General features: G+C 42.6%; 2 protein-coding genes across 3 annotated transcripts in view; one reads left to right on the forward strand and one right to left on the reverse strand.

Moving 5' to 3' along the window:
* Positions 1-27,679, forward strand: part of LOC117258866 (sodium-coupled neutral amino acid transporter 3-like) — a 164,265-nt gene that overhangs the window by 122,486 nt on the left and 14,100 nt on the right. For both annotated transcript variants that reach the window (XM_078170347.1, XM_078170348.1), the window contains exons 6-13: positions 101-193; positions 311-392; positions 1,419-1,501; positions 1,840-1,898; positions 4,718-4,834; positions 5,076-5,155; positions 5,776-5,876; positions 6,027-6,151. In XM_078170347.1, coding sequence (XP_078026473.1) covers positions 101-193; positions 311-392; positions 1,419-1,501; positions 1,840-1,898; positions 4,718-4,834; positions 5,076-5,155; positions 5,776-5,876; positions 6,027-6,151 — 740 coding nt within the window. The remainder of the gene's footprint in view (positions 1-100; positions 194-310; positions 393-1,418; positions 1,502-1,839; positions 1,899-4,717; positions 4,835-5,075; positions 5,156-5,775; positions 5,877-6,026; positions 6,152-27,679) is intronic.
* Positions 17,218-18,513, reverse strand: LOC117250756 (uncharacterized). The gene has a single exon (XM_078170349.1). It carries the CDS (start codon positions 18,292-18,294, stop codon positions 17,218-17,220), a length of 1,077 nt encoding a protein of 358 aa, XP_078026475.1. The 5' UTR covers positions 18,295-18,513.

Genomic DNA, 27,679 nt, shown 5'->3' on the forward strand with positions numbered 1-27,679 from the left:
CTTTACTTTCCCTCTTTTTTACATATAAGGCCACTTCGGCAGGTGTCAGAATATCTGCAGTGACTTTGCTAACATAGTTCTTTGTTATTGCTCTCTGGAGGTATCCGTGCCTATGAGCAGCTTGGCCTGAGAGCTTTTGGTCACCCAGGGAAGATTGTAGCAGCTGTCATCATCACGCTACATAACATTGGAGGTAAGACACTGGTATAGGTATGGGCACTGAAATGTAACACATCACATACATACCTGTTTTGAGGGAACACAAATAGACACTCTCTCTTCAGTCTGTCTATGCTTTCCTTCCCGACAGCCATGTCCAGCTACCTGTTCATAGTTAAATCTGAGTTACCATTGGTCATCCAAGCCTTCCTTGGCCACACATCCAGCTCTGAGTGAGTACTGCCAACAACGTTGAAATCAACAAACTGTATGAAATTCAAAATCAGTTTCATCCGCATGTGCCCATTGCAGAGATAGGTCTAACATAAAAGATGTGAAGAGCCAAACCAACGACATGTCAGTGCATCTCTTAGTACTTTCTGACTTCTCTAATCTGTCTGTGGAACTCAGTTCCAAGCTCAATGGTTCCTACTGAAGATGTAAATCTTCAAAAACACAAATACCGTAAAACTTTACTTAAACACCTAGTCAATTCAATTCAATTCAATTCAAAGAACTTTAAACAACAAAATAAATACAAATAGATAAATATAAATGTTAAAAAGTTAAAAATACAAATACAAATGTTAAAAGGAGAGAAAAACAAACACACACACACCAACAAGCATACAGATTTTACTAGCCCAGTGTGGCTCCACATTTTGACAAATAAACACCTGTCTCAATTAGAAGCCTGGTCTGGTTGCCAAGCAGTTCATTTATTTAGTAGAAGTTCTTCTGATGTATAAAACTGGGTTGTTGGCAACTTATGTGTCCATTCCTTGATTACCCTGTAAGTTATTCATATTCCTTCAGTTCATAATGGTCTTCAGATCAAAAGAATCAAAGGGGTTTTTCATAAAAATGAATCCAAGTTGTGAATATTGTTTTAACAAGATAAAGCGGTGTTATGTCAGTATGCCGGGTGCTGTAATCCTGGAGTGCCGTAACTTTCCCTCTCTTTCTCTGATGCGCTGTCTGTTAGAGCTAGATCAAATGAATGTTTCGTAATTGATATTCACACTTTCAGGTGAGTGCTTTGGCAGCAAGTAAACCACCATGATCAAAAGGGTAAGCTGAATATTTTGCAGTGACTTGCTGACTGCCTGAACTAGCTGGCAGGTGTCCCTTCATTTCCTGCTGCACCATGGTGTATGTGACCTCACGTTTTACACTATATGTATGTATGTATGTATGTATGTATGTATGCTTCACTGTAGGCTTATGTGTGTGTGTGATGTCTTGTGTTCTGCACCTAGCGACTGGTTCATGAACGGAAACTACCTTATCATCATCGTCACTGTCTGCCTCATCCTCCCGCTGACCCTGATGAAACACCTCGGTATGCCACTTTCCATTAGTTTGAACTTACTCAGCAACTCCTTAGAGTAATGCTTTTGACACTTTGTGTACAAAAAGCCCATTCATTATTTCAAGTCTTTCGATGAACCTCTGTGTTTCATCATTGTATGGGGAAAACTGAATTTAACACAACCTCCACAAAGCCATGTAAGAGAGAAAAGATTAATGCTGCTCTCCAGTATAATAGAGATAATCTAAAAGAAAATTAAACAGCACATATATACAATCTGTTTCAACATAATAACTCTAAAGTAGCAGAGTGCTGACAGTGTATGTAATTTTTGAGTTGTCTCAGAGTTGTCTTCTTGTGTTTTGCAGGGTATCTTGGTTATACCAGTGGCTTCTCTCTCTCCTGCATGGTCTTCTTCCTCTCTGCGGTGAGTCAGTGGGTAGTCACAATGCACAACGTCAGCCCGTTTCCACCAAGCAGTCTGTTTCAGTTCAGTACACAGTTTTTCCATTTCCACTGTAAAAACTTGTGCATGGTACAAGTGGAACCGTCCCCATTTTTGGTCATCCCTTTGTTGGGGTACCTAGCACACTGATCCGGTAGGCTACTGAAAAGTGAAGCTAGAGACACAGCAGTCTGTTGATTGGTCAATAGAGAACCGTTAGTGCTGAGTTGTAACTGTAAGTAACTCCTGTTCATTCAGTGGCAAGTTTTCCACACATTAGTAAACTATAACTACAAACTGAAAGGATGTTTTATTCCACCGCAGACAGTATTCTGAGATGTGGGCAGGGTTGTTGTCACTTACTGTTCCGTCCAGCTTTCGCTGTATTTCCTCATCACCAGTGACACAGAGGCAAGTCTGCACCACATTTATAGTCCACAGAATGGAGTTGTATGCCAACATTTTCAGAACAAAATAGAACATGCTGCAGTAAGAGTCTCTCTCCATGGGATATTTAAAAATAGCGGGTTTGTGCATTGAGACTTTGTCAGGCAAGCGCAGGGGTTTAGTGCTGCTGTTGTGCACAGGAACAGTGAGGATTAGAATACATGCAGTTCACATGATCCGATGGAATCTTCTATAAATTTTTATATTGAAGATCCACTCATTACTAAGTGTGTGTCATCCACAAGAGACAATAAAAACTAATGGAGTGGTCAAAGTTGTCACATTGAAATTTAAGATATGCTGATGGGCTCAGGTTGTCAGTTCATGCATTGAGTAACATTACAAGTGAACCCTCCACCTTAAAAGTTGACGGAAGTCGTCCCAGTGAATTAACTTATTTATTTTCTCAGTCTACATCTGCTGTGAGAGGCAACGAAACATGCTTTCATTTTATAATTATAGTTTACTGATGTATTTAAGACTTGCCACGGTATGAACAGTGGTTACATAAGCCTCAAAACCAGCCCTAAGGAAATAATAATAATAAATGTTATTTCTGGGCGCCTTTCATAACACTCAAGGTCGCCTTACAGAGTAAAATACAATAAAATACAAAGTACAAGATAATTAAACATTGAACAACAAACAAACAAATGTCAGTTTAAAAAGCAAACAAAACAAACATAAACAAAACATCTGTTCAGGCTTACCCACTCAAAGAGAGTAGGAAAGCCTGAACAGGTGTGTTTTCAGCCTGGATTTAAAGTGTGGGAGTGAATCAGTATTTGGGAGTTCAAGGGGGAGTGAATTCCAGAGTTGGGGAGCAGAGCGGCTGAATGCTCTGACCCCATGGTAGTGAGGCGAACGGAGGGGACAGTGAGGTGAATAGAAGAAGAGGATCTGAGGGTGCAAGCAGGTATGGTGATAGGAAGGAAATCAGAGAGGTAGGGTTTAGGGTTAGGGTTAGGGTACGGAGGGGCGAGGTTGTGGATGGCCTTGTAGCTCAGAAGTAGAATCTTATAGAGGATGCGGTAGGTGATGGGGAGCCAATGGAGCTGCTGTAAGATGGGTGTGATATGACAGGTGGATGGGGTCCTAGTGATAATACGGGCGGCGGAATTCTGAACCATCTGCAGTTTATGGAGGATTTTCTGGGGGAGACCAAACAGGAGGGAGTTGCAGGAGTCAAGCTGAGAAGTGACAAGACTGTGAACCAGTATGGCAGTGGTGTGAGGTGTGAGGGAGGGGCATAGGCCATTGATGTTGTGGAGATGAAAGTAGGCTGACCGGGTCATGTTGTTAATGTGGGATGAGAAGGAAAGTGTGCTGACAAGGATGACACCCAGACTCTTTACCTGAGGGGAGGGGAGGATGGATTGTCCATCAATATGATGAAACTGTGGGCTTTGGCTAGAGTGGATTTAATGCCGATTAGTAACATTTCTGTTTTATCACTGTTTAATTTAATGACCTCCTCTGTTGACCAGTCAACGGATTGCAGTGTTTCTAGCTCTACATTTTAGTACCAGATCTGTGTGCTAGGTACACCAACAGAGGCGTGACCAAAAATAGGAACAGTAAGGAATGGTTCCATTGGTATCATCTACACCTTTTCACAGTGGAAACAGAAAAAAAGTGTAGTTAATTGAAATGAACTGTAACAGACTACTTGGTGGAAACGGGACTAGAGTGGAGCATTCAGCAGCTAAAAAGACACATATATCCCTCAGGAGTTGCTAAAGACTAAAAACAGACCTAAAGGGTAAGTAAACATTAGACTCACAAATCCAAATGAATGCTAATGTTGTCTGCTGGATGCACAAATAGCTGTTTGCTACCAAAAACAACTTTGTAAGGTAATACTACATCAATGTTGGGCTTACAGCTTCTTCTGCATCCCGAAATGGGCAAAAACTACTGCAAAAACTCAGAGGTCTCAAAGAAATGCGTTTAAAGTCCTAAATCTGAAACTTCTTTCTTGATTATGGTATCTTTCACACTATTCTAATTTTGCTTTTGTAGAAAAACAAAACAATCCTGATGAAAACTAGTGTAGTCTCAGCTTATTCTCCAGGTCGATTCCTTGTGGCTTTAGGTGGTTGGACAGGGATGAGTTACCATCAACAGCTGCTATATTGTACTGTTTGTTCCCCTTGGGAAAGTTTATAACAGCTGTTAGGTTCAAACACTTGCTATATCAATTACCCAGATATAGAGACCACATGCAGAAGAGTAAAGTTACCAACATAAACAACGTGTTTTGGGAACGTTCCAAAAAGTACCAAATGTCTTCTAAGGGCAGGAGAGGTAGCATTTGTTGGACCTCCTCAAACTCTCTGTCTCTGTCATATCAGGTAATCTACAAGAAATACAACATTGCCTGCCCTCTGGAAGTGTTTGGCAACCACTCTGTGAACACAGCCATCTCAGAGAACACATGCACTGCAAAATTCCTCACCATCAACCAAGAGGTCAGAGATGAACTCCCTGAAGACACAAACACAAAAATTACCATTTGCATTTGAACTGTTCATGTGTGATGAGCCGTGTTCAGAGGACTGCAGTGTGCTCTGAATACATGTATGGGCAGGAACTATTTTCTGGTGCATCATATCACGCAGGGCACATGGCTAGACATGAGTTCACGTGCCTTCTGGAAAACAACCAAGTGAAGTTACTCTGTCACTTACTTACTTCTGACTTGATTTGCAGACGGCATATACCATCCCCATCCTGGCATTCGCTTTTGTATGTCACCCTGAAGTACTTCCCATCTACACTGAACTGAGCAAGTAAGATGCACACATCATTAGATTCTTACATTCTTCACATACAGTACACGTCATGCACTTCCACAGCACAGGTTCAAGTACCTTTCAGTTAAAAAAAAACATTATTGAGATAATATACCCAGGGCATCAATGTGAAAATCAGTTGAGAGACTAAACTTTGTATGCAGCTTAAGCATAGGCCCTGGAATTTGTTACCACGTCCCTGTTCCCAATTAACCATTAATAAATATCAACACAGTTCACAGTAAGGATAATTCTGCTTCATTACAACTTGGGCTTTATATCTGTGGTTTTGGCTGCCATTTCTATCAGTTATAATGAAATCTGGGACAATGGTAACATTGTTAAAAAGAATACCCTTCACAAACACAGGCAGTCAGACTATCAGACAAGTTGTGAAAAAAAAAATCAATTGATCAAGATTATCTAAAAAATCTTTATTTGGAAGTCAGACTGATGTGGATGCACCTAATATGTCTCACCTGAATGTTTGTCTACTGTCTGTCCAAGTGTATTTTTAAACATTTCTGAAAAGAAACTTAAGCAACGGCAATGTTTAACTCTTCTGAATGAATGTACTGTATTGCTAGAACTTGTATTGCCATCTTGTTTCCTTAAAGCCCAACCAAGAGAAGAATGCAGAATATTGGCAATGTTTCCATCCTGGGCATGTTCATCATGTACTTCCTCACTGCCACGTTTGGCTATCTGACCTTCTACGGTAAGAGCAACATCTCTTGAAGTCAGCTGCAAAAAACATAGCTCAGTCTAATGGTAGCAAGACACTGGTTCTATATCTTTACGTGTGTGTGTGTGTGTGTGTGTGTGTGTGTGCGTGTGCGTGTGCGTGTGTGTGTGTGTGTCTGGGCAGAGAACACCGAAGCAGAGCTCCTCCATACCTACAGTAAGGTGGACCCCCTTGACACTCTGATCCTGTGTGTTCGGCTGGCTGTCCTGGTGGCTGTCACTCTGACTGTACCTGTGGTCTTGTTTCCTGTAAGAACATGTGGCCTTCACACACACACATCCAAAACAAAAACAAAACAAACAAACAAAACAAAAAAAACAGGCCAGTCTCTACAACACATTCTCAACCCAAGTCGACATCACCACAATGTCAGTGGCCTTTCACCTCATTGCATATTTTCCTGCATCTGCTGTTGAAGTTTCCAGATGCCGCAATCAACTACAGGACAACAAATGCACATGGTTAAACCATCATGGTTTGGTTCTACATTCATACAGTGTCAACAGTTCATACAGTTTCTTGGACCTATCCACCACCCCTTCCGCCCACCCTATAAGGACTTCACAGCTCCTTAAATAATGTCATTAGCAGCAGCATGTCAACCTGACACTGTCCAGTGGCATATCATACTGCCAGACACGTGCCGTGCCTGAAGTGACGGCGTCCATGAATCATACGTCATAACACTGCAAAAGGTTTGGTGAAGCCACGTTGCAAGCTGACACTGTCAACCCGCATATCATTCCTCTGCGAAAAGTGGCTTTTGGCATCAGGTGTCTGGGGCCAAAATTACTGACAACGTGGCAGTGATTGACAACTTCGGAATGAAAATGGGCCGGTCTCTAAAGCCCAGTTCTGACCAATTATGCACAACGAGACAAAACCGCTTTAAAACGTTGCAGAGAAATGTTGCAGCGGTGTGAACTGGTCGTCTGAGCTTGACTCAAGCCAGCTGACGGTGTCACCTGCAACTCAGCAGGTCAAATCGCCAGTGTCTGGTTTTAGAACATAAAGCATGTCACCTGTTTCAACAATAAATCAGCTTGTAGTGAAGTCCACTGACTCTGTCCCCACCAAGCCCTCTGTTGTTGTCCTCATGCTGTGCCAGTGTCGGACGGTGGGTCACTGCTGCTCGTTGTATGTGCTTAGGCCCCCCCCCCTCCCCCCTCCAAAAAAACCCCACATTCTCATTGACTGATTAATTGATGCTGCTTACTTATATTATTGTGGAGTATGAGTACAGTCCATCTGATGCTTGTTTTATGTTTTTCACCATTTCATCACTACTACAAATGCAGAGAGTACAGAGAGTTGTTGCAAAAGTGGTGACCTATGTGAATCGTGTAGATCCGATGAGAATTTTTTTTTTTGTGGGGGGGGGGGCAAAGACAAAAACAACAAAAGACAAGTGTTAAAACATGCCAAAATTGCTAAAATGATGTGGACAAACACAAGTAATTAAGTGAAGTAAACAAAAATACAAAAAACAAAAAGTCACCACTAGATCATAAACAAAAGCCACATTAAACAAATGTTAGGTTCAGCACAAATGAAATGGTTTTAAAAGAGCGTAATGGCCTTTAAATATGGGCCCAGACAGCTATTAGCCGCTTTCTATCAGGACATTCCAGAGGATCACTCTCACTCTGAAGTTGTTGAAATCCGGCGCTTGGGCAGTGACTTACAGCATCAGACACTGACAAAAAAGACATCCTTTCATGTTGCCATGAAACGTGACCAGTCGCTGGGGCATCAGGGAAAAGTGGGACAAGAATGAAAGTTAAGGCAGTGAGGGGTCATGTAGGGCGGGTGGGAGGGGTGGTGGATGGGTCCAACGACTTCCGACTTTTATTCAGGAGGCCATGTTAGCTTCCCATATGATTCTAAAGCCAAACTAATGTATGTATAATGTACATTTCCACAGCACTAATTAAAGGGCCAGTGTGTAATATTTGGCATGGTTTATTGTTAATATGTTTATACAAGTGTATAATCACTATAAAATAAAATTTGTTTGGTTTTCGTAGCCTTATAATTATGCTTTTATATATATACATATATAGCAAGGGCCTTGCTTTAGAGAGGTCGCCATCTTGCGCCACCATGTATGTAAGGCAGTCTGAGCGGACAATCCAGCCAGCCAGAGAACGCGTTTCGCGTGTATAAATGAACCAACGAAGACAGTGGAAGGAAGGAAGAAAGAGGAGGAAACAGCAGAGAGTGTTAGTAGTTCGTCGATAGAGAGTAGTGAAAAGTTTTTTTAGTTATAAAGTTTGTGAATGGACCACACTTACCACGCCACAGGAGAGAATGAACCCAAACCGACATCTGCGAGGAAAAGAAGACGCAACTTCACTCCTTGTGATGCACTCTCTGCGGCGCTTTTCCTCCTGATGATATATCTCCCCAACGATGGCAGCAGTAGCACCGAATCCCATTCTGTGCATTCAGCCTCTCTTCTCGCCCGCTCAGCACCCAAGTTCCTCATCTGTATGCTCCAGCTCAAACAGGTATGGCTCTGGGTCTGTGTCCGCTACAAGAAACTCTTCAAAATCGCGTTCAAAGTCGTCCATTGCAGCTACTATAGTCCGGAGATATCGTTAGGCTAAATAAACAGCTGAGCTCTGTTTACCTGCTACGCTGTCAGTCAGTGTGCGGGCTAGAGGTTGGTGGAGCAGAGAGGGGAGGGGGGTCCCCACTTGGTATGGTAAACGAGTATGTGTGTAAAGTTATGAAGTGTGTCTGTTACGCTGGAAGAGTCAGAGTTTGGGACGGAGTCTTTTACCCCCTGGAGTGTTACTGGAGTTTCTGGAGTGCTCAAATAAACGGGCCTTTTTCCCCTCTGGTCTCCTGCTCGTGAGTGATTCATTACAATATCATAACATGGCTTAGATTTCTAAATAAACATTCACCTCGTCACTAGATACCCCTACTCCTGAAAAACTCATGCGCAAGGCTTTTTGTCCCTACGAGGCCACCGTCATTTACCCGGCGGGAGGGATGAGCGAGTGAGCCCTGCAATCCAGAATTTGACCACTGATGTCACTGCTTTCAACCCATTTTACACACTGGCCCTTTAATTTGGTACAACAGAGATGTATCCTATTGACTTTTTGTACATGTTTCACATTAAATGCCTACCAGTGGTATGCCAATTGAGCTGCTGGAGGACTTCTAATATGTAACATCTGTGTAGGAAGGTTAAATACATACTGCTCTTTTTCACTAAATCTGTGTAATTGGGGTCATTTCTACAGAATGACACTGCATTTACCTGAGAAAAAGAAATTGGAGACTCATATTTATGTATTTTTATCTCATAATTGACCCTTCACTAGGTCCCGGCCTTGTCTGGGGAACAATGTTTATTAATGATACTTGTTGCCTGGAGAGGTTAGAAGGAGATATACATTTCTTCCTTGTTCCAAAGCCAAAATCAAAAAAAAAAGTGGAGGGTTAGCAAGCTCGCTACTGAGGATACAGCCTGCTGAAAGTTAACACATGCTGCTTTTGCTTTTTAATGATTATAGCAGTGAATAAAGACCTACCCTGCTCTACAGAAACCAGTGAAGGGAAACAGGGAACCTGCCGTTATTCAACTGGCTATGTGTCATCGCAGTGTGTGCAGATGAAAGTGTTTGGCTTCCCCCCAAGCTCCCCACCTATACACCAGCAGAGTATCAGTGGCTAGTTGAATATCTGCAAAGTTTCCCTTTATTAGGGACCTCGGCCAAAGGACGAAGTCCCTATTGTTTTTGCTGCGTTTATTATTAGGGACCTCGGCCGAAGGACTTACTTGACATCAAGTAAGATGTCATTTTTCAAAAATTCTCTTACTAAAAAAATATTTCCTCCTACACCGTTTATTGTATCGACTTCAAACATGCACACATGATAGATCATGCCCTGCTCAACAATTCCTCTGAACAACTTTGTCATTACTCAAACGGTTTGGATTTTATGCCCTCTTTAAGGTAACATGTCACAAAACCTCTTGACAATTTTTGCGTCACCTACACACACTAAAATGACTGCTGCTGCCTGTAGGAATGACATAGAAAGATCAAACCAAATCTGGCTTGTTTGTCTTCTCAAGATCTACAAATCACTCATTGACACCACTGACCTAAATCCAACAAGAAATGAGCTAGTGTAAAGTTCTCAATGGGCCCAAAAATTCAACCCGAAACCGAAATGATCCAAGGGACTTGAAGCCCGAAACCGGCCCGGCCCGACATCATCACATACATCACTGGGTCCGAGCCCGGCTGAACCCGAGTTGGTTTTTTTTTTAAATGGAAGGGGGAAAAAATTATGCTTCCCCTGTGCGCCTCAGCAGCCTGGCTTCCCTGGCTCAAATACAGTATCTTTAATCACTTAAAGTCAACCTTTGGGTGTTAGTGCTGCTGTCGCACCCTCACACAGTGCGCTTCTCTGACAGACACACTTTTTTTTTTCTCTCTCTCTCTCTCTCCGCTGTCCGAGCCCGACTCAGCCCACCCCAATTATCTTAATTAGTTGGCCCAAACCGACCCAACCCGTCTGGCTTATTCGGGTCGGCTCTGGCTCAGGTTGAAATTGAGAACTCTAAGCTAGTGCCTCTGAAGTAACATGAGCAAATGTGTCAGCTGTGAGCTAGACATCGTAAATGTGCGACGAAGATCGCATTTTTGACTTTTCAAACATGAAACCAATATCTATGCATTCAGAACAAGTGTATCTTTCTTGTGGTATGTTCAGATTGACGATCGGACCTATGGTTTGGGAATGAAAGGGAGGAGTTGAAAGCCACCTCGATCTGCCTGCTCTTCAACTTGTCTCTCTCTGTGAGTGGTGGACTTAGGATGTTTGTAGGGCAGGGGTGAAAAGGAAAAAAGGGCACCTACTGCATGACATGGGGGCCCATTGATGTGGAAAAAAAACAGTTGACCCCCTAAACATGCTCAAAAAGTCACCAAAATTGACACGCATGTCAGGACTGGCGAAAAATTTTAGAAAATGAAGTAATGAATCCTCAAAGTGCCAAAATGGGCTCTCTGGCTCCACCTAGACACACTAAAATCGCCGCTGTTGCCTGTAGGAATGTCGTAGAGAGATCAACTCGTCCTAATCAGATCTTCTTTATAACTTTGTCATTACTGGAATGGTTTGGATTTTATGGCCTCTTACAGGTGATGTCTCACAAAACCTCCCAACAATTTTCGCGCCACCCAGACACACTAAATGTACGTGTACACACCTCTTACGGTGTGTTTCACACCCTTCTGTCTGCGGCAGGGAGCAGTGCCCCTACCCATTGTTTTCAAACTCTTTCGTCTGCCGCAGCTATTGGCTCCGACTCCCTAGGGTGTGTTTCACACCTGGCGTATCCTGCAGGATTTTGTATCCAGGTGTGAGGTTAAGAGGTCTAGACATTCTGAAGTATTTGAAAACACAAAGAATACACAAAGAAAATGAAATTACAATTACACACCCCTGACCTAACTCCAACAGGAAGTGAGCTATTTGCCCTTTCAAAGTAAGATTTCGGCTCAAAATTGCTCTTTCTTCAAAAATCTTCTTCTCCTACACCGTTTATCATATAGGCATCAAACTCGCACACATGACAGATCAACTCGTGCTTAGTGCTCTGTAATTGTAGCACATGTAGTATGCAGCATGACAAGTGACTTACATATCAGAGTATTTCTTTGGTCAACAGTCAAGTAACCACACACAAACACACTCTCACTCTCTCTCTCTCTCTCTCTCCTTTTGTCTCATTGTGTCATACAGATTACCATTAATGTATTATGTTGATCTGTTCTGTATGTCATCTATTGCACATCTGTCGTCCTGGAAGGGGGATCCCTCCTCAGTTGCTCTTCCTGGGGTTTCTACCGTTTTTTTCCCCTGTTAAAGGGAGTTTTTCCTTATCTGCTGCGAAGGTCCTAAGGACAGAGGGATCTTGTACGCTGTAAAGCCCTGTGAGGCAAATTGTGATTTGTGATATTGGGTTTTATACATAAAATTGATTGATTGAGTGATTGATTGATGTCATCAGTAGTTTGGTTTTCAGAAGACATCAAAGTTCTACTCCCAAGTCATAAGTCCCTTGTCAAAAATGACCTTGCATTCTATTGACATTGCTTGTTTTATCGTCATCTCGACTCTTACGAATAGGCTCATTCACATTGTCTACGTGAGCTGGAGGCCGACAGCGAGAGTCCGAGGTCCCGAACAACGCTGCTTGCAGCTTTAATTTTTTATTGTTTTCTGTCTCAAACACCAGTAACGTGGTGGTTCACTTTTAGCCTATAGTTAGGCTTTAGCTTCTGACTATCTTGATCTTTTGAATCTGTTGTTGTGAATGACAACAATACTATGTGTCACACAGCGGCACCATTGTTGGGATCTGTGCCTCACCAATGGCCTGACCTCGAAATAGATCTCCAATTAAAGTATCAAATTGGCTTTCGGAAAGAATTCATAAGTATTAATAATATTCATTATGTTAAATAAAGTGACTTAATTTACATTAAATCAGCTCCTGGGGCACCATTCCCAAGAAGGGGAAAGTGATAGCCAGTTAATGATATCAGTCTCATAAAGCTCACTAAACTATCAATTTGGGATTTTGATTAATAATTAAAGTAATAACCATAACCAAATTAATAGTAAAGTCTGAAGTATTTTGGAGTTCTTGACATAGCAGAGGTTGACTATTGATTCACTCTTGTGCAAAATTAAACAAGCAGCAGGTATGATTCCAAATATATTTATTCACAAAGAAAGCAAAGCAAACAAAACATACAAATCCTATCTCACTATATACAAGCATGGGTGTAAGTGTGTGTGTGGGTGTGTGTGTGAGAGAGAGAGACAGACAAAGGTGGGTGTGTGAAACAATGGGCCGTTTGGCCTCCAAACAAAATGGCTGACAACAGAGAACTACAAGATGGCAGAATCAAAGCTGGCTTCAGAATAGAGCTCACTGGTACACGTGATCAAAGCGCACTGCATTGTGGGAACGGAACGCTAACTGTTGTTTACATGTTGTTCACCGGTGTTTAAGCTAGCTGTTGGTACTGCATTTGTTTCAAGAACTTAAAATAAAGTACGATTAAAACTCAGAATGGACCAGGCGAAAGAAAAGGTCGTGTGTCTGTACCGCGAGAAGCTGAACAAAACGGCAAAGGTGTGGTATTTAGAGAAAATTAAAGGAATTAAAGGGCTAGACCCATACGAGCACAGGGAGTGGACGGCTGACGTGAATTTACTTCCTAACTTTTCCCAGGCAAACCTGTACAAATACATGCTTTTGGGTGTGAGTGCCTACACCCACAAAGTATTCATAAATATCAGACCTGTGGAGCAGGGCCACATTCAGTTTACCGATGGATGGGTACACGACCTGAAGATTTTAAAAGTCGAAGCGAAAACCATCGTGCGCACGAAGGTAAGGACACAAACAAACACCACACACCATAAAACAACTTTCCTTTGCTCGAAAAACTGCCTGCATTTTACCAATATAAGAAATTCGCCATATTTTTACTAGTTTTACAGCCTTCACTTAATGTGATTTCCAGCCAAGCACTGTTGTCGGTGTTGTTGTTGTTGCTTCTGCTGTTGCTGTTGCTGCTGCTGCTGCTGTTAATTTTGCATCATTTTTGACTAGTTTCTGTAGTGGTGACTAGCTGGGATGTCGATGTTAAATTCCTTCACCAACAACAGTGTTTGGCTGGAAATCACATTAAGTGTGGGCTGTAAAACTAGTCAAAATATGGTGACTACTATGTATGTATGTACACTGCCTGGCCAAAAAAAAAGTCGCCACCTGGATTTAACTAAGCAAATAGGTACGAGCCTCCTATTGGATCATTACTGCATGGGCGATTATCTTTCAGCTGCCAACAAGTTTAATTAACCCCAACTGGTGCAATGAGTTGCTTCTCATTTCCTAAACAACCATGTCGAAAGACACATCCCGTGGTCGTGGAAAAGATGTTAGTCTGTTTGAGAAGGGTCAAATCATTGGCATGCATCAAGCAGAGAAAACATCTAAGGAGATTGCAGAAACTACTAAAATTGGGTTAAGAACTGTCCAACGCATTATTAAAAACTGGGAGGATAGTGGGGACCCATCGTCTTTGAGGAAGAAATGTGGCCGGAAAAAAATCCTCAATGATCGTGATCGGCGATCACTTAAACGTTTGGTGAGATCAAATCGAAGAAAAACAACAGTAGAACTCAGGGCTATGTTTAATAGTGAAAGTAAGAGCATTTCCACACGCACAATGCGAAGGGAACTCAAGGGATTGGGACTGAACAGCTGTGTAGCCTTAAGAAAACCACTAATCAGTGAGGCTAACCGGAAAAAAAGGCTTCAATTTGCTAGGGAGCATAAAGATTGGACTCTGGAGCAATGGATGAAGGTCATGTGGTCTGATGAGTCCAGATTTACCCTGTTCCAGAGTGATGGGCGCATCAGGGTAAGAAGAGAGGCAGATGAAGTGATGCACCCATCATGCCTAGTGCCTACTGTACAAGCCTGTGGGGGCAGTGTTATGATCTGGGGTTGCTGCAGTTGGTCAGGTCTAGGTTCAGCAACAGTATGTGCTCAAAGAATGAGGTCAGCTGACTACCTGAATATACTGAATGACCAGGTTATTCCATCAATGGATTTTTTCTTCCCTGATGGCACGGGCATATTCCAAGATGACAATGCCAGGATTCATCGGGCTCAAATTGTGAAAGACTGGTTCAGGGAGCATGAGACATCATTTTCACACATGGATTGGCCACCACAGAGTCCAGACCTTAACCCCATTGAGAATCTTTGGGATGTGCTGGAGAAGGCTTTGCGCAGCGGTCAGACTCTACCATCATCAATGCAAGATCTTGGTGAAAAATTAATTCAACACTGGATGGAAATAAATCTTGTGACATTGCAGAAGCTTATCGAAACAATGCCACAGCGAATGCGTGCCGTAATCAAAGCTAAAGGCGGTCCAACGAAATATTAGAGTGTATGACCTTTTTTTTTGGTGGTGACTTTTTTTTTGGCCAGGCAGTGTATGTATGTGTGTGTGTGTGCGTGCATGTATGTATATACTGTATGTCTGTGTGTATGTGTAGGTATGTATATGTATATGTCTGTATGTATGTGTGTAAGTTTGTATATCACCAACTGTTTGCCTTAAACAGCCTAATCATTGTTGTAGTTGTTTAGCAGTAAAAGTTATTTTGAAAGATTTTACTAATTTTGTTTTAAACCTATATCCATGTTATTATTTTTTAGGTGAATCACTCCATGCGCCTTAGCCTAAAGCCATTGCAGCCATGGGTGATCCTCAAGTCCTGCGGGGAAGTGGAGAGTGTCCACTGCACATGTATGGCAGGCGTCGCTGAGAAGTGCGTACATGTTGCGGCCCTCCTTTATAAAATCGACACAGCGGTAAGACTGCGGGGGACTCTGATACCAACAGATGTTTCAGCCTACTGGTTGGTGCCCTCTAATGTGAACAAGGTGAGAGGAGCAGCAGGTGACACCATCGACTACACCACTGGTGCAGCTAGGAAGAAGGCACTTGATCAGTCAACCAGTGGACTGCACCAAAGTCCATCCGGGCTACGGACCCGTGTCGGCGAAAAGGTGATACCAATGCGCACACTTGGTGACCCTAAGTGCACTCACAGACATTATGCACGCTCACAGGTCTGGACTCTGTTCTGTGCTGGAGGGATTCAGCCACATTTATGCAGACCCTGTCAGCCGTGCATTCTGCCCAAGTCACTACTGCGCCTTCGCAACTCAAAAATGGATGGCTGTGAATTGTCGGTCCTGCTAAAGCACTGCGAGGGCCTGAGACACCTTGTAGCAGTGACTACAACAGAAGCGGCCAGTTTGGAGAGGCAAACAAGAGAGCAGCACCAATCTGATCTTTGTACAAGATCAGATTGGTGCTGCTCTCTTGTTTGCCTCTCCAAACTGCCTCCAACAGAAGGTGTGCTATCCCCAAAACAAATTTACGTCAAACGAAGAACAAGATGAAGAGCGGCTCTTTCCTATGGAATGGGGGAGAGTAAAGGAAGATACAGCAAGGGGGTCATACTACACACAGAATGAGCTGCAACACAGGGACCTGAAAGTGGAGAAATGTGGTTTCACAATCAATCCATCTTTCCCAGAACTTGGAGCAACCCCTGACGCACTTGTCCACTGCACATGTTGTGGGAAAGGCTGTATAGAAATCAAATGCCCTCACAAGCACCGCGACCACAACATCCTGCAGGCCTGTGCATACAAGGACTTTTGTCTCCAATACACTGATGGGATACTGCAGTTGAAGCGCACACATAAGTACTACAAGCAAGTACAAACACAGATCTTTGTGACCAGAACACACTACTGTGACTTTGTTGTGTGGACTAAGAAAACCTGTGTCAGTGTATGGGTCACACTTGACAAAGAACTCTGGGAGAAGACACTTTTGCCAAAGGCACAGAACTTCTACCACATTGTGGTTCTCCCTGAGCTTGTCGCCCACCACTATTCTCAGAAAGCCCCCACCACACGACAAGTCCAACCTTTAGCTGAGTCATAACCATATCACACACCGCAGCCAAAGAAACGGGCACGAAAAAACGTGGCCAAATTGTGGTGCCATTGCAGACAACCCGCACAGCTGGGATGTGTTGAACTCAGTCATGCACCAGCTAAAGACAAGTCATGGTTCTGTGACACATGCACACTGGACTGAAAATGGTCTCTTTGAAAAAAGCGTGTGTGTGTGTGTGTGTGTGTGTGTGTGTGTGTGAGTGAGAGAGTGTGTGAGAGAGTGTGAGAGAAACATGTTCGGGGGGGACATGTTAATTTGACCGGTTGATCGAATTGTGCTTACAGTTTTAACACTTTTTAAAGTTTAAATAGCCACTTTACTAAAGCTACTTTACTTGAAGTCACGACTCCACTTTACCTTGTTTGTTTATGTAGCATCCTTGACGTGTGTGTGTGTGTGTGTGTGAGAGAGAGAGAGTGTGAGAGAGTGTGAGAGAAACATGTTGCACTTTGTATGCCATCCATTCAATATTTGAATACATTACTTGAAAAGTAACACTTTACCTGTCTTGTACTATGTAGTTACGCTGTGTTGTAACAATGTTCCTGTATTTGTTGTTTTTGTATTATTACTTAAATAAATAAGGAGCCATAACCTCATTCATTCTCCATCCTTTATTTGCAAACATACATTACATTACGACATTCAATACCTCAAGATAAAATAAGAAAATATAAAAGCAAAAATACACAACAGTACTGGCAACCGATCTAAAATGAGGGCTTCACAACAATACTTGGAGACATAATTGTCAATGCACAAGACACAACCACAATCTTGTCAAGCAAAGTCATGCCCTCGCCTTCACATGGGAGCACCATGTTCAGGCGTATGGTGTCATTTAATATGTTGTACTTGGAGCGCATTAACCCTATCACTCTCTCTACATGTATTCTGACATGAGCTATCTTCCTTGTCTCCTCCACATCTTTCGAGTCCAGTTGGCTGCGTCCCTTGGTAAATGCAGGAGTTTTCAGTGTGGTGCCCATAAAGGCCACGCTTTCCTTAATGTCAAATCCACGATCTGCCAACACCATGTCTCCAGGCGATAGCTTCTGAAGAAAGCCGCTTTCCTCAGCTATCTGCTTGTCACTGCCCCCCCCCCCCCCCCCCCCCCCCCCCCTTTGGAAATAAAAGAGATGGTTCCTTGTGGAGTACTGCCGGCCTTTGTAGTTAGAGTAAGTCTGAGCCTTTGCACGTAGATTCTGTGCTCTCTCTATGAAAAGTTCAAAGCAGTCAATAATAACTCTGACACGATTGTCAAACATCTCTACAAACTGATGTGGCATGCTGTCCTGCATGCAATGCCTCTCTGGCCAGTGCACCAAAGGGCTGAGGTGTGCATACAGTACATTGATGTTGTCACAGAAGACAGTGGATGTGTGCTGTCGGCTGATGTCAAAAAGATGAGCTAGGTGATCGAGAGGCAGATTCAGCCTCATGCGCATAAGGGTCAGGAGGAGCATCTGAAAATGGGAAAGTTTTCGTCCTGTCGTACTCTTTGGTAGGCTGGGGAGAATCTGTGTCAGCACACCCATCAAAAGAGCAAAAGATGGAAGCCCAGTGTAGTACTTCACCATTGAATCATCTTTCATGAAATTCTCATCCAGGCTCTTTCTGGAGAGCTCTTCCTTCAGTTTACGATTCTCTTCCAACAAGCGGTGTATTTCGGCCACCTTGATGCAACATTGGCTGCAGTCCTGCTGTTCACCAGTGTTGTCCTTCGGTGCACCTTCATCCGCCTGGGAATGGGAATGTGCTGGCACATCTGAATGCCCTGCATCCATCTCAGTCACAGGTACAATGTTATCTGATGGAAATAACAACAATAATAGTAACGAGTTTCATTTGAATAGCATGATTTAAAATCCAAAGAGTCAAGTTGCTTTAAAGAAGGGATAAAAACAAATAAAAAAAAATGATGACAATAAAAATTAAAAATAAACATATGGCAGAAACAAAACCAAAAGATGGGTAGCTTAAAAGTAGGAATTAATCATCAGAATTAGATTTGACCCAGTAAATTTACCCAGGTATAGGAAAGCTGAATCATCCATCTCTGTCTCAGGGCCTGTGTTAACAGGTGGAGGTGCAGGTACTGATGGTTCATCCATATGTTCTGCAGATGCTGTGTTCTTCCCCATGGATGCTTGTTCTTGGAGTCTCTTTGCCCTCCCGCTTTGCCGGTTAAACCTCTCTGGGTTTGTAGGTTTTACTTCTGTATGGCCCAGGTGTAATGAAGGCGCCCAGTCAGCATCACACTCTAGCATTTCATAGGCTGGTTTGCCTGAATATACATAGAAAACACACAGAAAAAAGTTGCTAAGTCGATGTTGAATCAATTTGTGTATTTATAAAATTCATATTCATTGATTGGTCTGTGTGGTGACAAACTTCCTTGTCCAACTATGCTACCAACTAGTTTTGCAAACACAGGTAATATCAAATAGACTACAGATGGAAATAAGCTTCCCTGCTCAGTATGGTGCACCCATCTTGTTATTTCTATATATATAACTAATGTCAGTGCACACTGTCCTGTAAACTAAATCAAATAAAATAAAAATTAAAAAAATAACCTGTACATAATCCTTTTATAGCATTACACTCAGCACTTGTGATTGTGTTGTGACCCACTGCTGCAAGCTAACAACACATCTCCTCTACCATGCAAGTCACGCTAACGTTACTAGTCACCACACCGTGATATATTAGTTGGGAGTCATTTTTAACTTACCTTTATGAAAATGCCTTAAACACACTACCATGTGTGCGGGGATTTTCATTCTGAAGGTGATGTTTGGTCTTCTTACAGCTGCTATCCATGCAATCTGACGCCTCTTTGTTACTTCACAAACATGGCTAGAGTTACTGTCTTTCTTCCACATAGGAAAACGATAAAAACCCATTCCTGTGTTGATTTGTTTCCTTTGCAGTCGTGAGAACGGCTATGACAGTTAATAACACAACAGCTCCTCGCCATATCGCTATGTAACGCCGAAGTTGAACAAGCAATACTCGTAGTAGAGCAAGATAAACAACGACTTCAACTTCCGTGCCTCTTCCCAAAATGCAAGCTCTATTGGGGAGGTCTGCCTGACCGTGTGGTCAGGACAAAGACAAAGGAAAAGAAGCGAGAACTTTGAGTTGCCTCTTTGGGTGTAGCTATTTTGAAAGCCAGTTTGTAAGTGAGTCTATGTGAATGTGATTTTTGTTGCAACGGGTCTGGATTAGTGCAGAGGATGCTTAGTTGCATGCAAGACTCAGTCTGTGAAAAGCATTAGCAAACTAACAATGCTAACAACGAACAGAACACGTCCACCGCATCAGCGTCCGCCAGAAAGCTCTGTCACAAATTGACAATTTTACCCAGTTTTAACAAATAATTTTATAAAAACACTTTTAGATCCTTGTTGTTTTATCTACATGCTCTAACGGAGTGAAAGATTTTAAGGATCGGACACTTGGATTGGGAGTAAATCGAGCATGGCCTCGCTTGCTGGAGTCTCATTCATCTCAGCTGGCCGAGTTTTTGGGCCCGTGCCGGTAAGTTCCACTCCTTGGAGGATCTACTCTAAACCTAATCCTATCTCCACACACACCAAGACAACACCGCAGACTCCAGCTTGTGGAGACCTCGCATTAAAGTTTTTATCCTGTGACTCTGCAACCAGTAGCTAAAACTACAATACTACCATAGCTAAGGCTATTTTAGCTGGACTTCACCACGTTCAACACTTGTACTGCCGTAGCTGTTTTCTCTGTCCCCCCAGCTGTCATCAGGCTTCAGCATGCCAACACTCACCTCTCCATCTGGTTGTGACCATTGCGTCCATCTGACCCAAACCATCGCCAAGCTGGAGGGACGTATCTATCCGGGATGAAGAGCTGTACCTCAAGTCCCTGGTCACAGTGGGCACCGCTCCTGCCACCTCATCTGAGGTTGAACTGAACTCTACTATCCCTGCTGCCCAATCCCTCACTGAGGACCGCTGGCAACAACAGGGAGCTAAGCCCAAAAGATCAGCTCCATTCTCATTCACTCCTTTCCTCCTGTCTTCTACTCCCAGTGAGAAATGGAATGCAGTTCATAAGAATAACAAGAAAAGGAAAATCATCCCAGCATTCTTCTTCTCCTTCTCCTCCCCATGAACTTCAGCTCTCCAACCGTTTCAGGAGAAACAACAGGAACAGGACATTCCTCCTCTCACATGAGACCCCATCCCACTTCCACCTCACAGCCACAGGCACCACTCCGCTGTACTCCGATGCAGTCGGGCTCATCGGCTCCCGGGGCGGCGGTGGTCGACCAGCCCCGCCTGCATCACACATCGGTCCGGACTGATGAGGTGGAGGCTGCACGTAAGGTCCGTGATCCACCCGTAACTTCACCACCGAGACCTCTGCCCCCCCCCCACCAGAAGACCTTACTACCGCCCCCAACAGGCCACTACCTACACTGCAAACTGCCCCCTCTTCTTTATCAATCAATTCAATCAATTTTATTTATGAAGCCCAATATCACAAATCACAATTTGCCTGACAGGGCTTTACAGCATACGATATCCCTCTGTCCTTAGGACCCTCACAGTGAATAAGGAAAAACTCCCCCCAAAAAAAAACCCTTAACGGGGGAAAAAAACAGTAGAAACCTCAGGAAGAGCAACTGAGGAGGGATCCCTCTTCCAGGACGGACATACGTGCAATAGATGTCGTACAGAACAGATCAGCATAATAAATTAGCAGTAATCCGTATGACACAATGAGACAGAAAGAGACAGAGATAGAGACAGAGACAGAGAGAGATGCAGGACAGACGGTAATGACAACAACATTAATGAAAGTAATAAAATTATAATTATAGTTCTGGCTACCGTGGTACAATATGTTGAAAGTATATATTAATTTCTGATAGTATACATATGTGACAATAATCATATGTGTATAACAACAGTAGAAGTATGACTAATGATAACAGCAGCAGGAGGCATCTGGCAGGACCACGGCAGCAGCACAACCACACACGTCACACTATCCAGGCTCCACTGCAATACGAGTTAACCTGAGAGACAGCGGAGCACAAAGGCTCTGGAGAAGAAGCCGAGTTAGTGACATCCAGAATGGCCGAGTTAACAAGATGCAGTAATAGGACACGAGAGAGAGAGAGAGAGAGAGAGAGAGAGAGAGAGAGAGAGAGAGAGAGAGAGAGAGAGAGAGAGAGAGAAGGTGCCTGGTGTATTATAGGGGGTCCTCCGGCAGACTAGGCCTAAGTCAGCCTAACTAGGGGCTGGTACAAGGCAAGCCTGAGCCAGCCCTAACTATAGGCTTTATCAAAGAGGAAAGTCTTAAGTCTAGTCTTAAATGTGGAGATGGTGTCTGCCTCCCGGACCGTAACAGGAAGATGATTCCACAGGATATCTGATAGCTGAAGGCTCTGGCTCCTGATCTACTTTTGGAGACTTCAGGGACCATGAGTAACCCTGCATTCTCAGAGCGCAGTGTTCTGGTGGGATAATATGGCACTATGAGCTCACTAAGTTATGACGGAGCTTGACCATTTAGAGCTTTATAAGTAAACAGTAGGATTTTAAATTCAATTCTGGATTTTACAGGGAGCCAGTGCAGAGAAGCTAAAACAGGAGAAATATGATCTCATTTCTTAGTTCCTGTTAGTACACGTGCTGCTGCATTCTGAATTAGCTGGAGAGTTTTTAAGGACTTACTAGAGCTACCTGATAATAGAGAGTTACAGTAACCCAGCCTTGAGGTAACAAAAGCGTGGACCAATTTTTCTGCATCTTTTCGGGTCAGGATAGGCCAAATTTTCGCAATATTACGCAGATGAAAAAATGCAGTCCGTGATGTTTGTTTTAAATGAGAATTAAAAGACAAATCTTGATCAAATGTTACTCCGAGGTTTCTTACAGTAGTGCCAGAGGCCAGAGCAATGCCATCTAGAGAAACTATGTCATCAGATAAAGAGTCTCTGAGTTGTTTGAGTCCATTGTCTGAAGCAATCAGAAGGTAAATTGTAATTTTAACTAGTGCTGTCTCAGTGCTATGATGCACTCTAAATCCTGACTGAAATTCCTCAAATAAATTATCAAGGAGAAAATCACACAGCTGGTCTGCGACCACTTTCCTCAAGGATCTTTGAAAGAAAGGGAAGATTAGATATTGGTCTATAGTTGGCTAACACCTCTGGATCCAGGGTGGGCTTTTTTTAGGAGAGGTTTAATTACAGCTACCTTAAATGACTGTGGTACATACCCTGTTAATAAGGATATATTGATCATATCTAATATATGAGTGTTAACTAAAGGTAAGACCTCCTTAAGTAGCCTAGTTGGGATGGGGTCTAAGAGACATGTTGATGATTTAGATGAAGAAATCACTGCGGTCAATTCTTGAAGAGAAATTGGGGAGAAGCAATCTAAATATATATTTGGTCTTACAGCTGTGTTTGAGGTTAGATAGGTACTATCTGAGGACAGGAGGTCATGAATTTTGCCTCTAATAGTTAGAATTTTGTCATTAAAAAGGCTCATAAAATCATTACTGCTAAGGGCTAAAGGAATACAAGGCTCAATAGAGCTTTGACTCTCAGTCAGCCTGGCTACAGTGCTGAAAAGAAACCTGGGGTTATTCTTGTTTTCTTTTATTAATGCTGAGTAATAGTTTGCTCTGGCATTGCGGAGGCCCCTCTTATACGTTTTGAGACTGTCTACCCAGATTAAACGAGATTATTCCAGTTTGGTTAATCGCCAATTCCTTTAGAATTTTCGCGATATTTGTTTTGACTTACAGGTTTGAGAGTTATACCAAGGAGCGAACTTTCTTTGCTTTGTTAACTTCTTTTTAAGAGGAGCTACAGAGTCGAGTGTTGTTCGCAGCAAGCCTACAGCGCTATCAACAAGATGATCAATTCGGGAGAGGTTAAAGTCGGCACGGGAAACCTCTGTTACTGAAGGACATGGTATTGAATTTAACGACGGAGTAATCATTTCATTAAATTTTGTGACAGCACTATCTGATAAACATCTAGTATAGTAACTGTTGCTGAGTGGCATGTAATTGAGTAAAAAGAAATCAAAAGTAATCAAATAATGATCCGATAGCGAGGGATTCTGTGGAAAGACTGTTAGGTTATCAATTTCAAGACGTGCTGACATATTGCAGTAAGCGAGTTGTGTCATTTCCGGTGTTTCTGTGACAGCGTCTCTGTACTGCTCTGGTGAATTCTGCTAGCCTGCTTTCTCACTTCAGTTGCTTTAACGTCTACTTCAAGTCTTAACCCACACTAGTGCTGTTTAAGCACTTAAAGCTCTCCTCCTTTCTACGACTTTCTCGCTAATCTCTTAGCTGTTGTTTGCACGTTACTAGCCTTGGTAGCTACATTAGCTTTACAGCTAGCGATGGCTTCTCCTTCTGCTCTTTCTTGCTCGGTGTGCCAAATGTTCAGTTATGCCTCTGCCTCCTTTAGCGACAGTGGTAATTGTAATAAGTGTAGCTTATTTGCTGCGTTGGAGGCGAGGCTTAGTGAATTAGAAGCGCGGCTCCACACCATAGAAAACCATTCAGTAGCTGCGGTAGTTAGCCAGCCCCCTGTAGCCGGTGCGGAGCCACATAGCATAGCCTTAGCCTCTGCTAGCGGTCCTCCGGTAACACCCGGCAACTCCCATTCAGCCGGGAGGCTGGGTTACGGTTCGCCAGAAGCACAGCTCCAAGCCGAAGCCCACGGCTCACCACCAGCCTGTTCACGTTTCCAACCGCTTTTCCCCACTCAGCGATGCACCCACTGAGGATAAAACTCTGGTTATTGGAAGCTCTATTCTGAGGAACGTGAAGTTAGCAACACCAGCGGCCATAGTCAAATGTATCCCTGGGGCCAGAGTGGGCGACATTGAGTCAAATTTAAAACTGCTGGCTAAAGCTAAACGTAGATTCAGTAAGATTGTTATTCACGTCGGCGGCAATGACACCCGGTTACGCCAATCGGAGGTCACTAAAATTAATATTGCCTCGGTGTGTGAATATGCAAAAACGATGTCGGACTCCGTAGTTTTCTCTGGACCCCTCCCAAATCTGACCACTGATGACATGTTTAGCCGCATGTCATCACTTAATCGCTGGCTGTCCAGGTGGTGTCCAGCAAACGATGTGGGTTTCATTAATAATTGGCAAACTTTCTGGGGAAAACCTGGTCTTATTAGGAGAGACGGCATTCATCCCACTTTGGATGGAGCTGCTCTCATTTCTAGGAACCTGGCAAACTTTATTAGTAATTTAAATCCCTGACAACCCAGAGTTGAGACCAGGACTCGGAGACGCAGTCCTATACGCCTCTCTGAGCTTCTAGTTCAGTTACCCAGCCATAGTTTTCATAGTTTTATACAAACGGTGTCTGTCCCCCGACCACCTACATTATTTAAATCTAAAATTAAACAAAGAGGAGTTGTGCATAACAACCTCATAAAAATTAAAACCTCTTCTGTGACAGAAAGACAAAACAGGAGAACTAAATGCGGACTGTTAAATATCAGGTCTCTATCGTCTAAAGCAGTGTTAGTAAACGAATTAATATCAGATAATCATATTGATTTACTCAGTCTCACTGAAACCTGGCTGTGTCAAGATGAAGATGTTAGTCTAAATGAATCCACTCCTCCCAGTCATAATAATACCCACATTCCTCGAGGCAGCGGCCGAGGAGGGGGAGTTGCAGCCATTTTTAACTCTAGTCTGTTAATCAGCCCTAAACCTAAACTAGATTATAATTCATTTGAAAGCCTCGTTCTTAGTCTTTTACATCCGACCTGGAAAACCTCGCAGCCACTTTTATTTGTTATAGTGTACCGTGCTCCTGGCCCGTATTCTGAATTTGTATGTGAATTCTCAGAGTTTTTATCCAGTTTAGTTCTTAAATCAGATAAAGTTATTATTGTAGGCAATTTTAACATTCATGTCGACGTTGATAATGACTCCCTGGCTACCGCGTTTATCTCATTATTAGACTCCATTGGCTTCAGTCAGGGTGTACATGAACCCACTCATTGTTTTAACCATACCCTCGATCTAGTTCTGACGTATGGAATTGAAATTGATAACCTAAAAGTCCTTCCACAGAATCCCTCGCTATCGGATCATTATCCGATTACTTTTGATTTCTTTTTACCCGATTACACGCCACTCAGCAACAGTTACTATACTAGATGTTTATCAGATAGTGCTGTCACAAAATTCAAGGAAAAGATTACTCCGTCGTTAAATTCAATACTAAGTCCCTCAGTAACAGCGATTTCCTGTACCGACTTTGATCATTTTGTCGATAGCGCCGTAGGCTCGCTGCGAACAACACTTGACTCTGTAGCTCCTCTTAAAAAGAAGTTAAAAAAGCAAAGAAAGTTCGCTCCTTGGTATAACTCTCAAACCCGTAAGTTAAAACAAATATCGCAAAAATTTGAAAGGAATTGGCGATTGACCAAACTGGAAGAATCTCGTTTAATCTGGACAGACAGTCTCAAAACTATTAAGAGGGGCCTCCGCAATGCCAGAGCAAACTATTACTCAGCATTAATAGAAGAAAACAAGAACAACCCCAGGTTTCTTTTCAGCACTGTAGCCAGGCTGACAGAGTCAAAGCTCTATTGAGCCTTGTATTCCTTTAGCCCTTAGCAGTAATGATTTTATGAGCTTTTTTAATGACAAAATTCTAACTGTTAGAGGCAAAATTCATGACCTCTTGTCCTCAGATAGTACCTATCTAACCTCAAACACAGCTGTAAGACCTAATATATATTTAGTTTGCTTCTCCCCAATTTCTCTTCAAGAATTGACAGCAGTGATTTCTTCATCTAAATCATCAACATGTCTCTTAGACCCCATCCCAACTAGGCTACTTAAGGAGGTCTTTCCTTTAGTTAACACTCATATATTAGATATGATCAATATATCCTTATTAACAGGCTATGTACCACAGTCTTTTAAGGTAGCTGTAATTAAACCTCTACTAAAAAAGCCCACCCTGGATCCAGAGGTGTTAGCCAACTATAGACCAATATCTAATTTTCCCTTTATGTCAAAGATCCTTGAGAAAGTAGTCGTAGACCAGCTGTGTGATTTTCTCCATGATAATAATTTATTTGAGGAATTTCAGTCAGGATTTAGAGTGCATCATAGCACTGAGACAGCACTAGTTAAAATTACAAATGACCTTCTGATTGCTTCAGACAAAGGACTTGTCTCTGTACTTGTTTTATTAGATCTTAGTGCGGCGTTTGACACAACTGACCATCAAATTCTACTGCAGAGACTGGATCACTTAATTGGCCTAAAAGGTTCTGCACTAAGCTGGTTTAAATCTTATTTATCTGATCGTTCAGTTTGTTGATGTTCATAATGAATCATCCTTACGTACCAAAGTTTGTTTTGGAGTTCCGCAAGGTTCTGTACTCGGACCAATCCTATTTACTCTATATATGCTTCCTTTAGGTAACATCATTAGAAATCACTCTATAAATTTCCATTGTTATGCAGATGATACTCAGTTGTATTTATCGATGAAGCCAGAAGAAAGTAATCAATTAACTAAACTTCATAACTGCCTTAAAGACATAAAAACTTGGATGAGCACCAATTTCCTGATGTTAAATTCAGACAAAACTGAAGTTATTGTTCTTGGCCCCAAACAACTCAGAGACTCTTTATCTGATGACATAGTTTCTCTAGATGGCATTGCTCTGGCCTCTAGCACTACCGTAAGAAACCTCGGAGTAATATTTGATCAAGATTTGTCTTTTAATTCTCATTTAAAACAAACCTCATGGACTGCATTTTTTCATCTGCGTAATATTGCGAAAATTAGGCCTATCCTGACCCGAAAAGATGCAGAAAAATTGGTTCACGCTTTTGTTACCTCTAGGCTGGATTACTGTAACTCTCTATTATCAGGTAGCTCTAGTAAGTCCTTAAAAACTCTCCAGCTAATTCAGAATGCAGCAGCACGTGTACTAACAGGAACTAAGAAACAAGATCATATTTCTCCTGTTTTAGCTTCTCTGCACTGGCTCCCTGTAAAATCCAGAATTTAATTTAAAATCCTACTGTTAACTTATAAAGCTCTAAATGGTCAAGCTCCATCATATCTTAGTGAGCTCATAGTGCCATATTATC

Source organism: Epinephelus lanceolatus, chromosome 8, assembly GCF_041903045.1.
Source record: "Epinephelus lanceolatus isolate andai-2023 chromosome 8, ASM4190304v1, whole genome shotgun sequence".
Lineage (NCBI taxonomy): Eukaryota > Metazoa > Chordata > Actinopteri > Perciformes > Serranidae > Epinephelus > Epinephelus lanceolatus.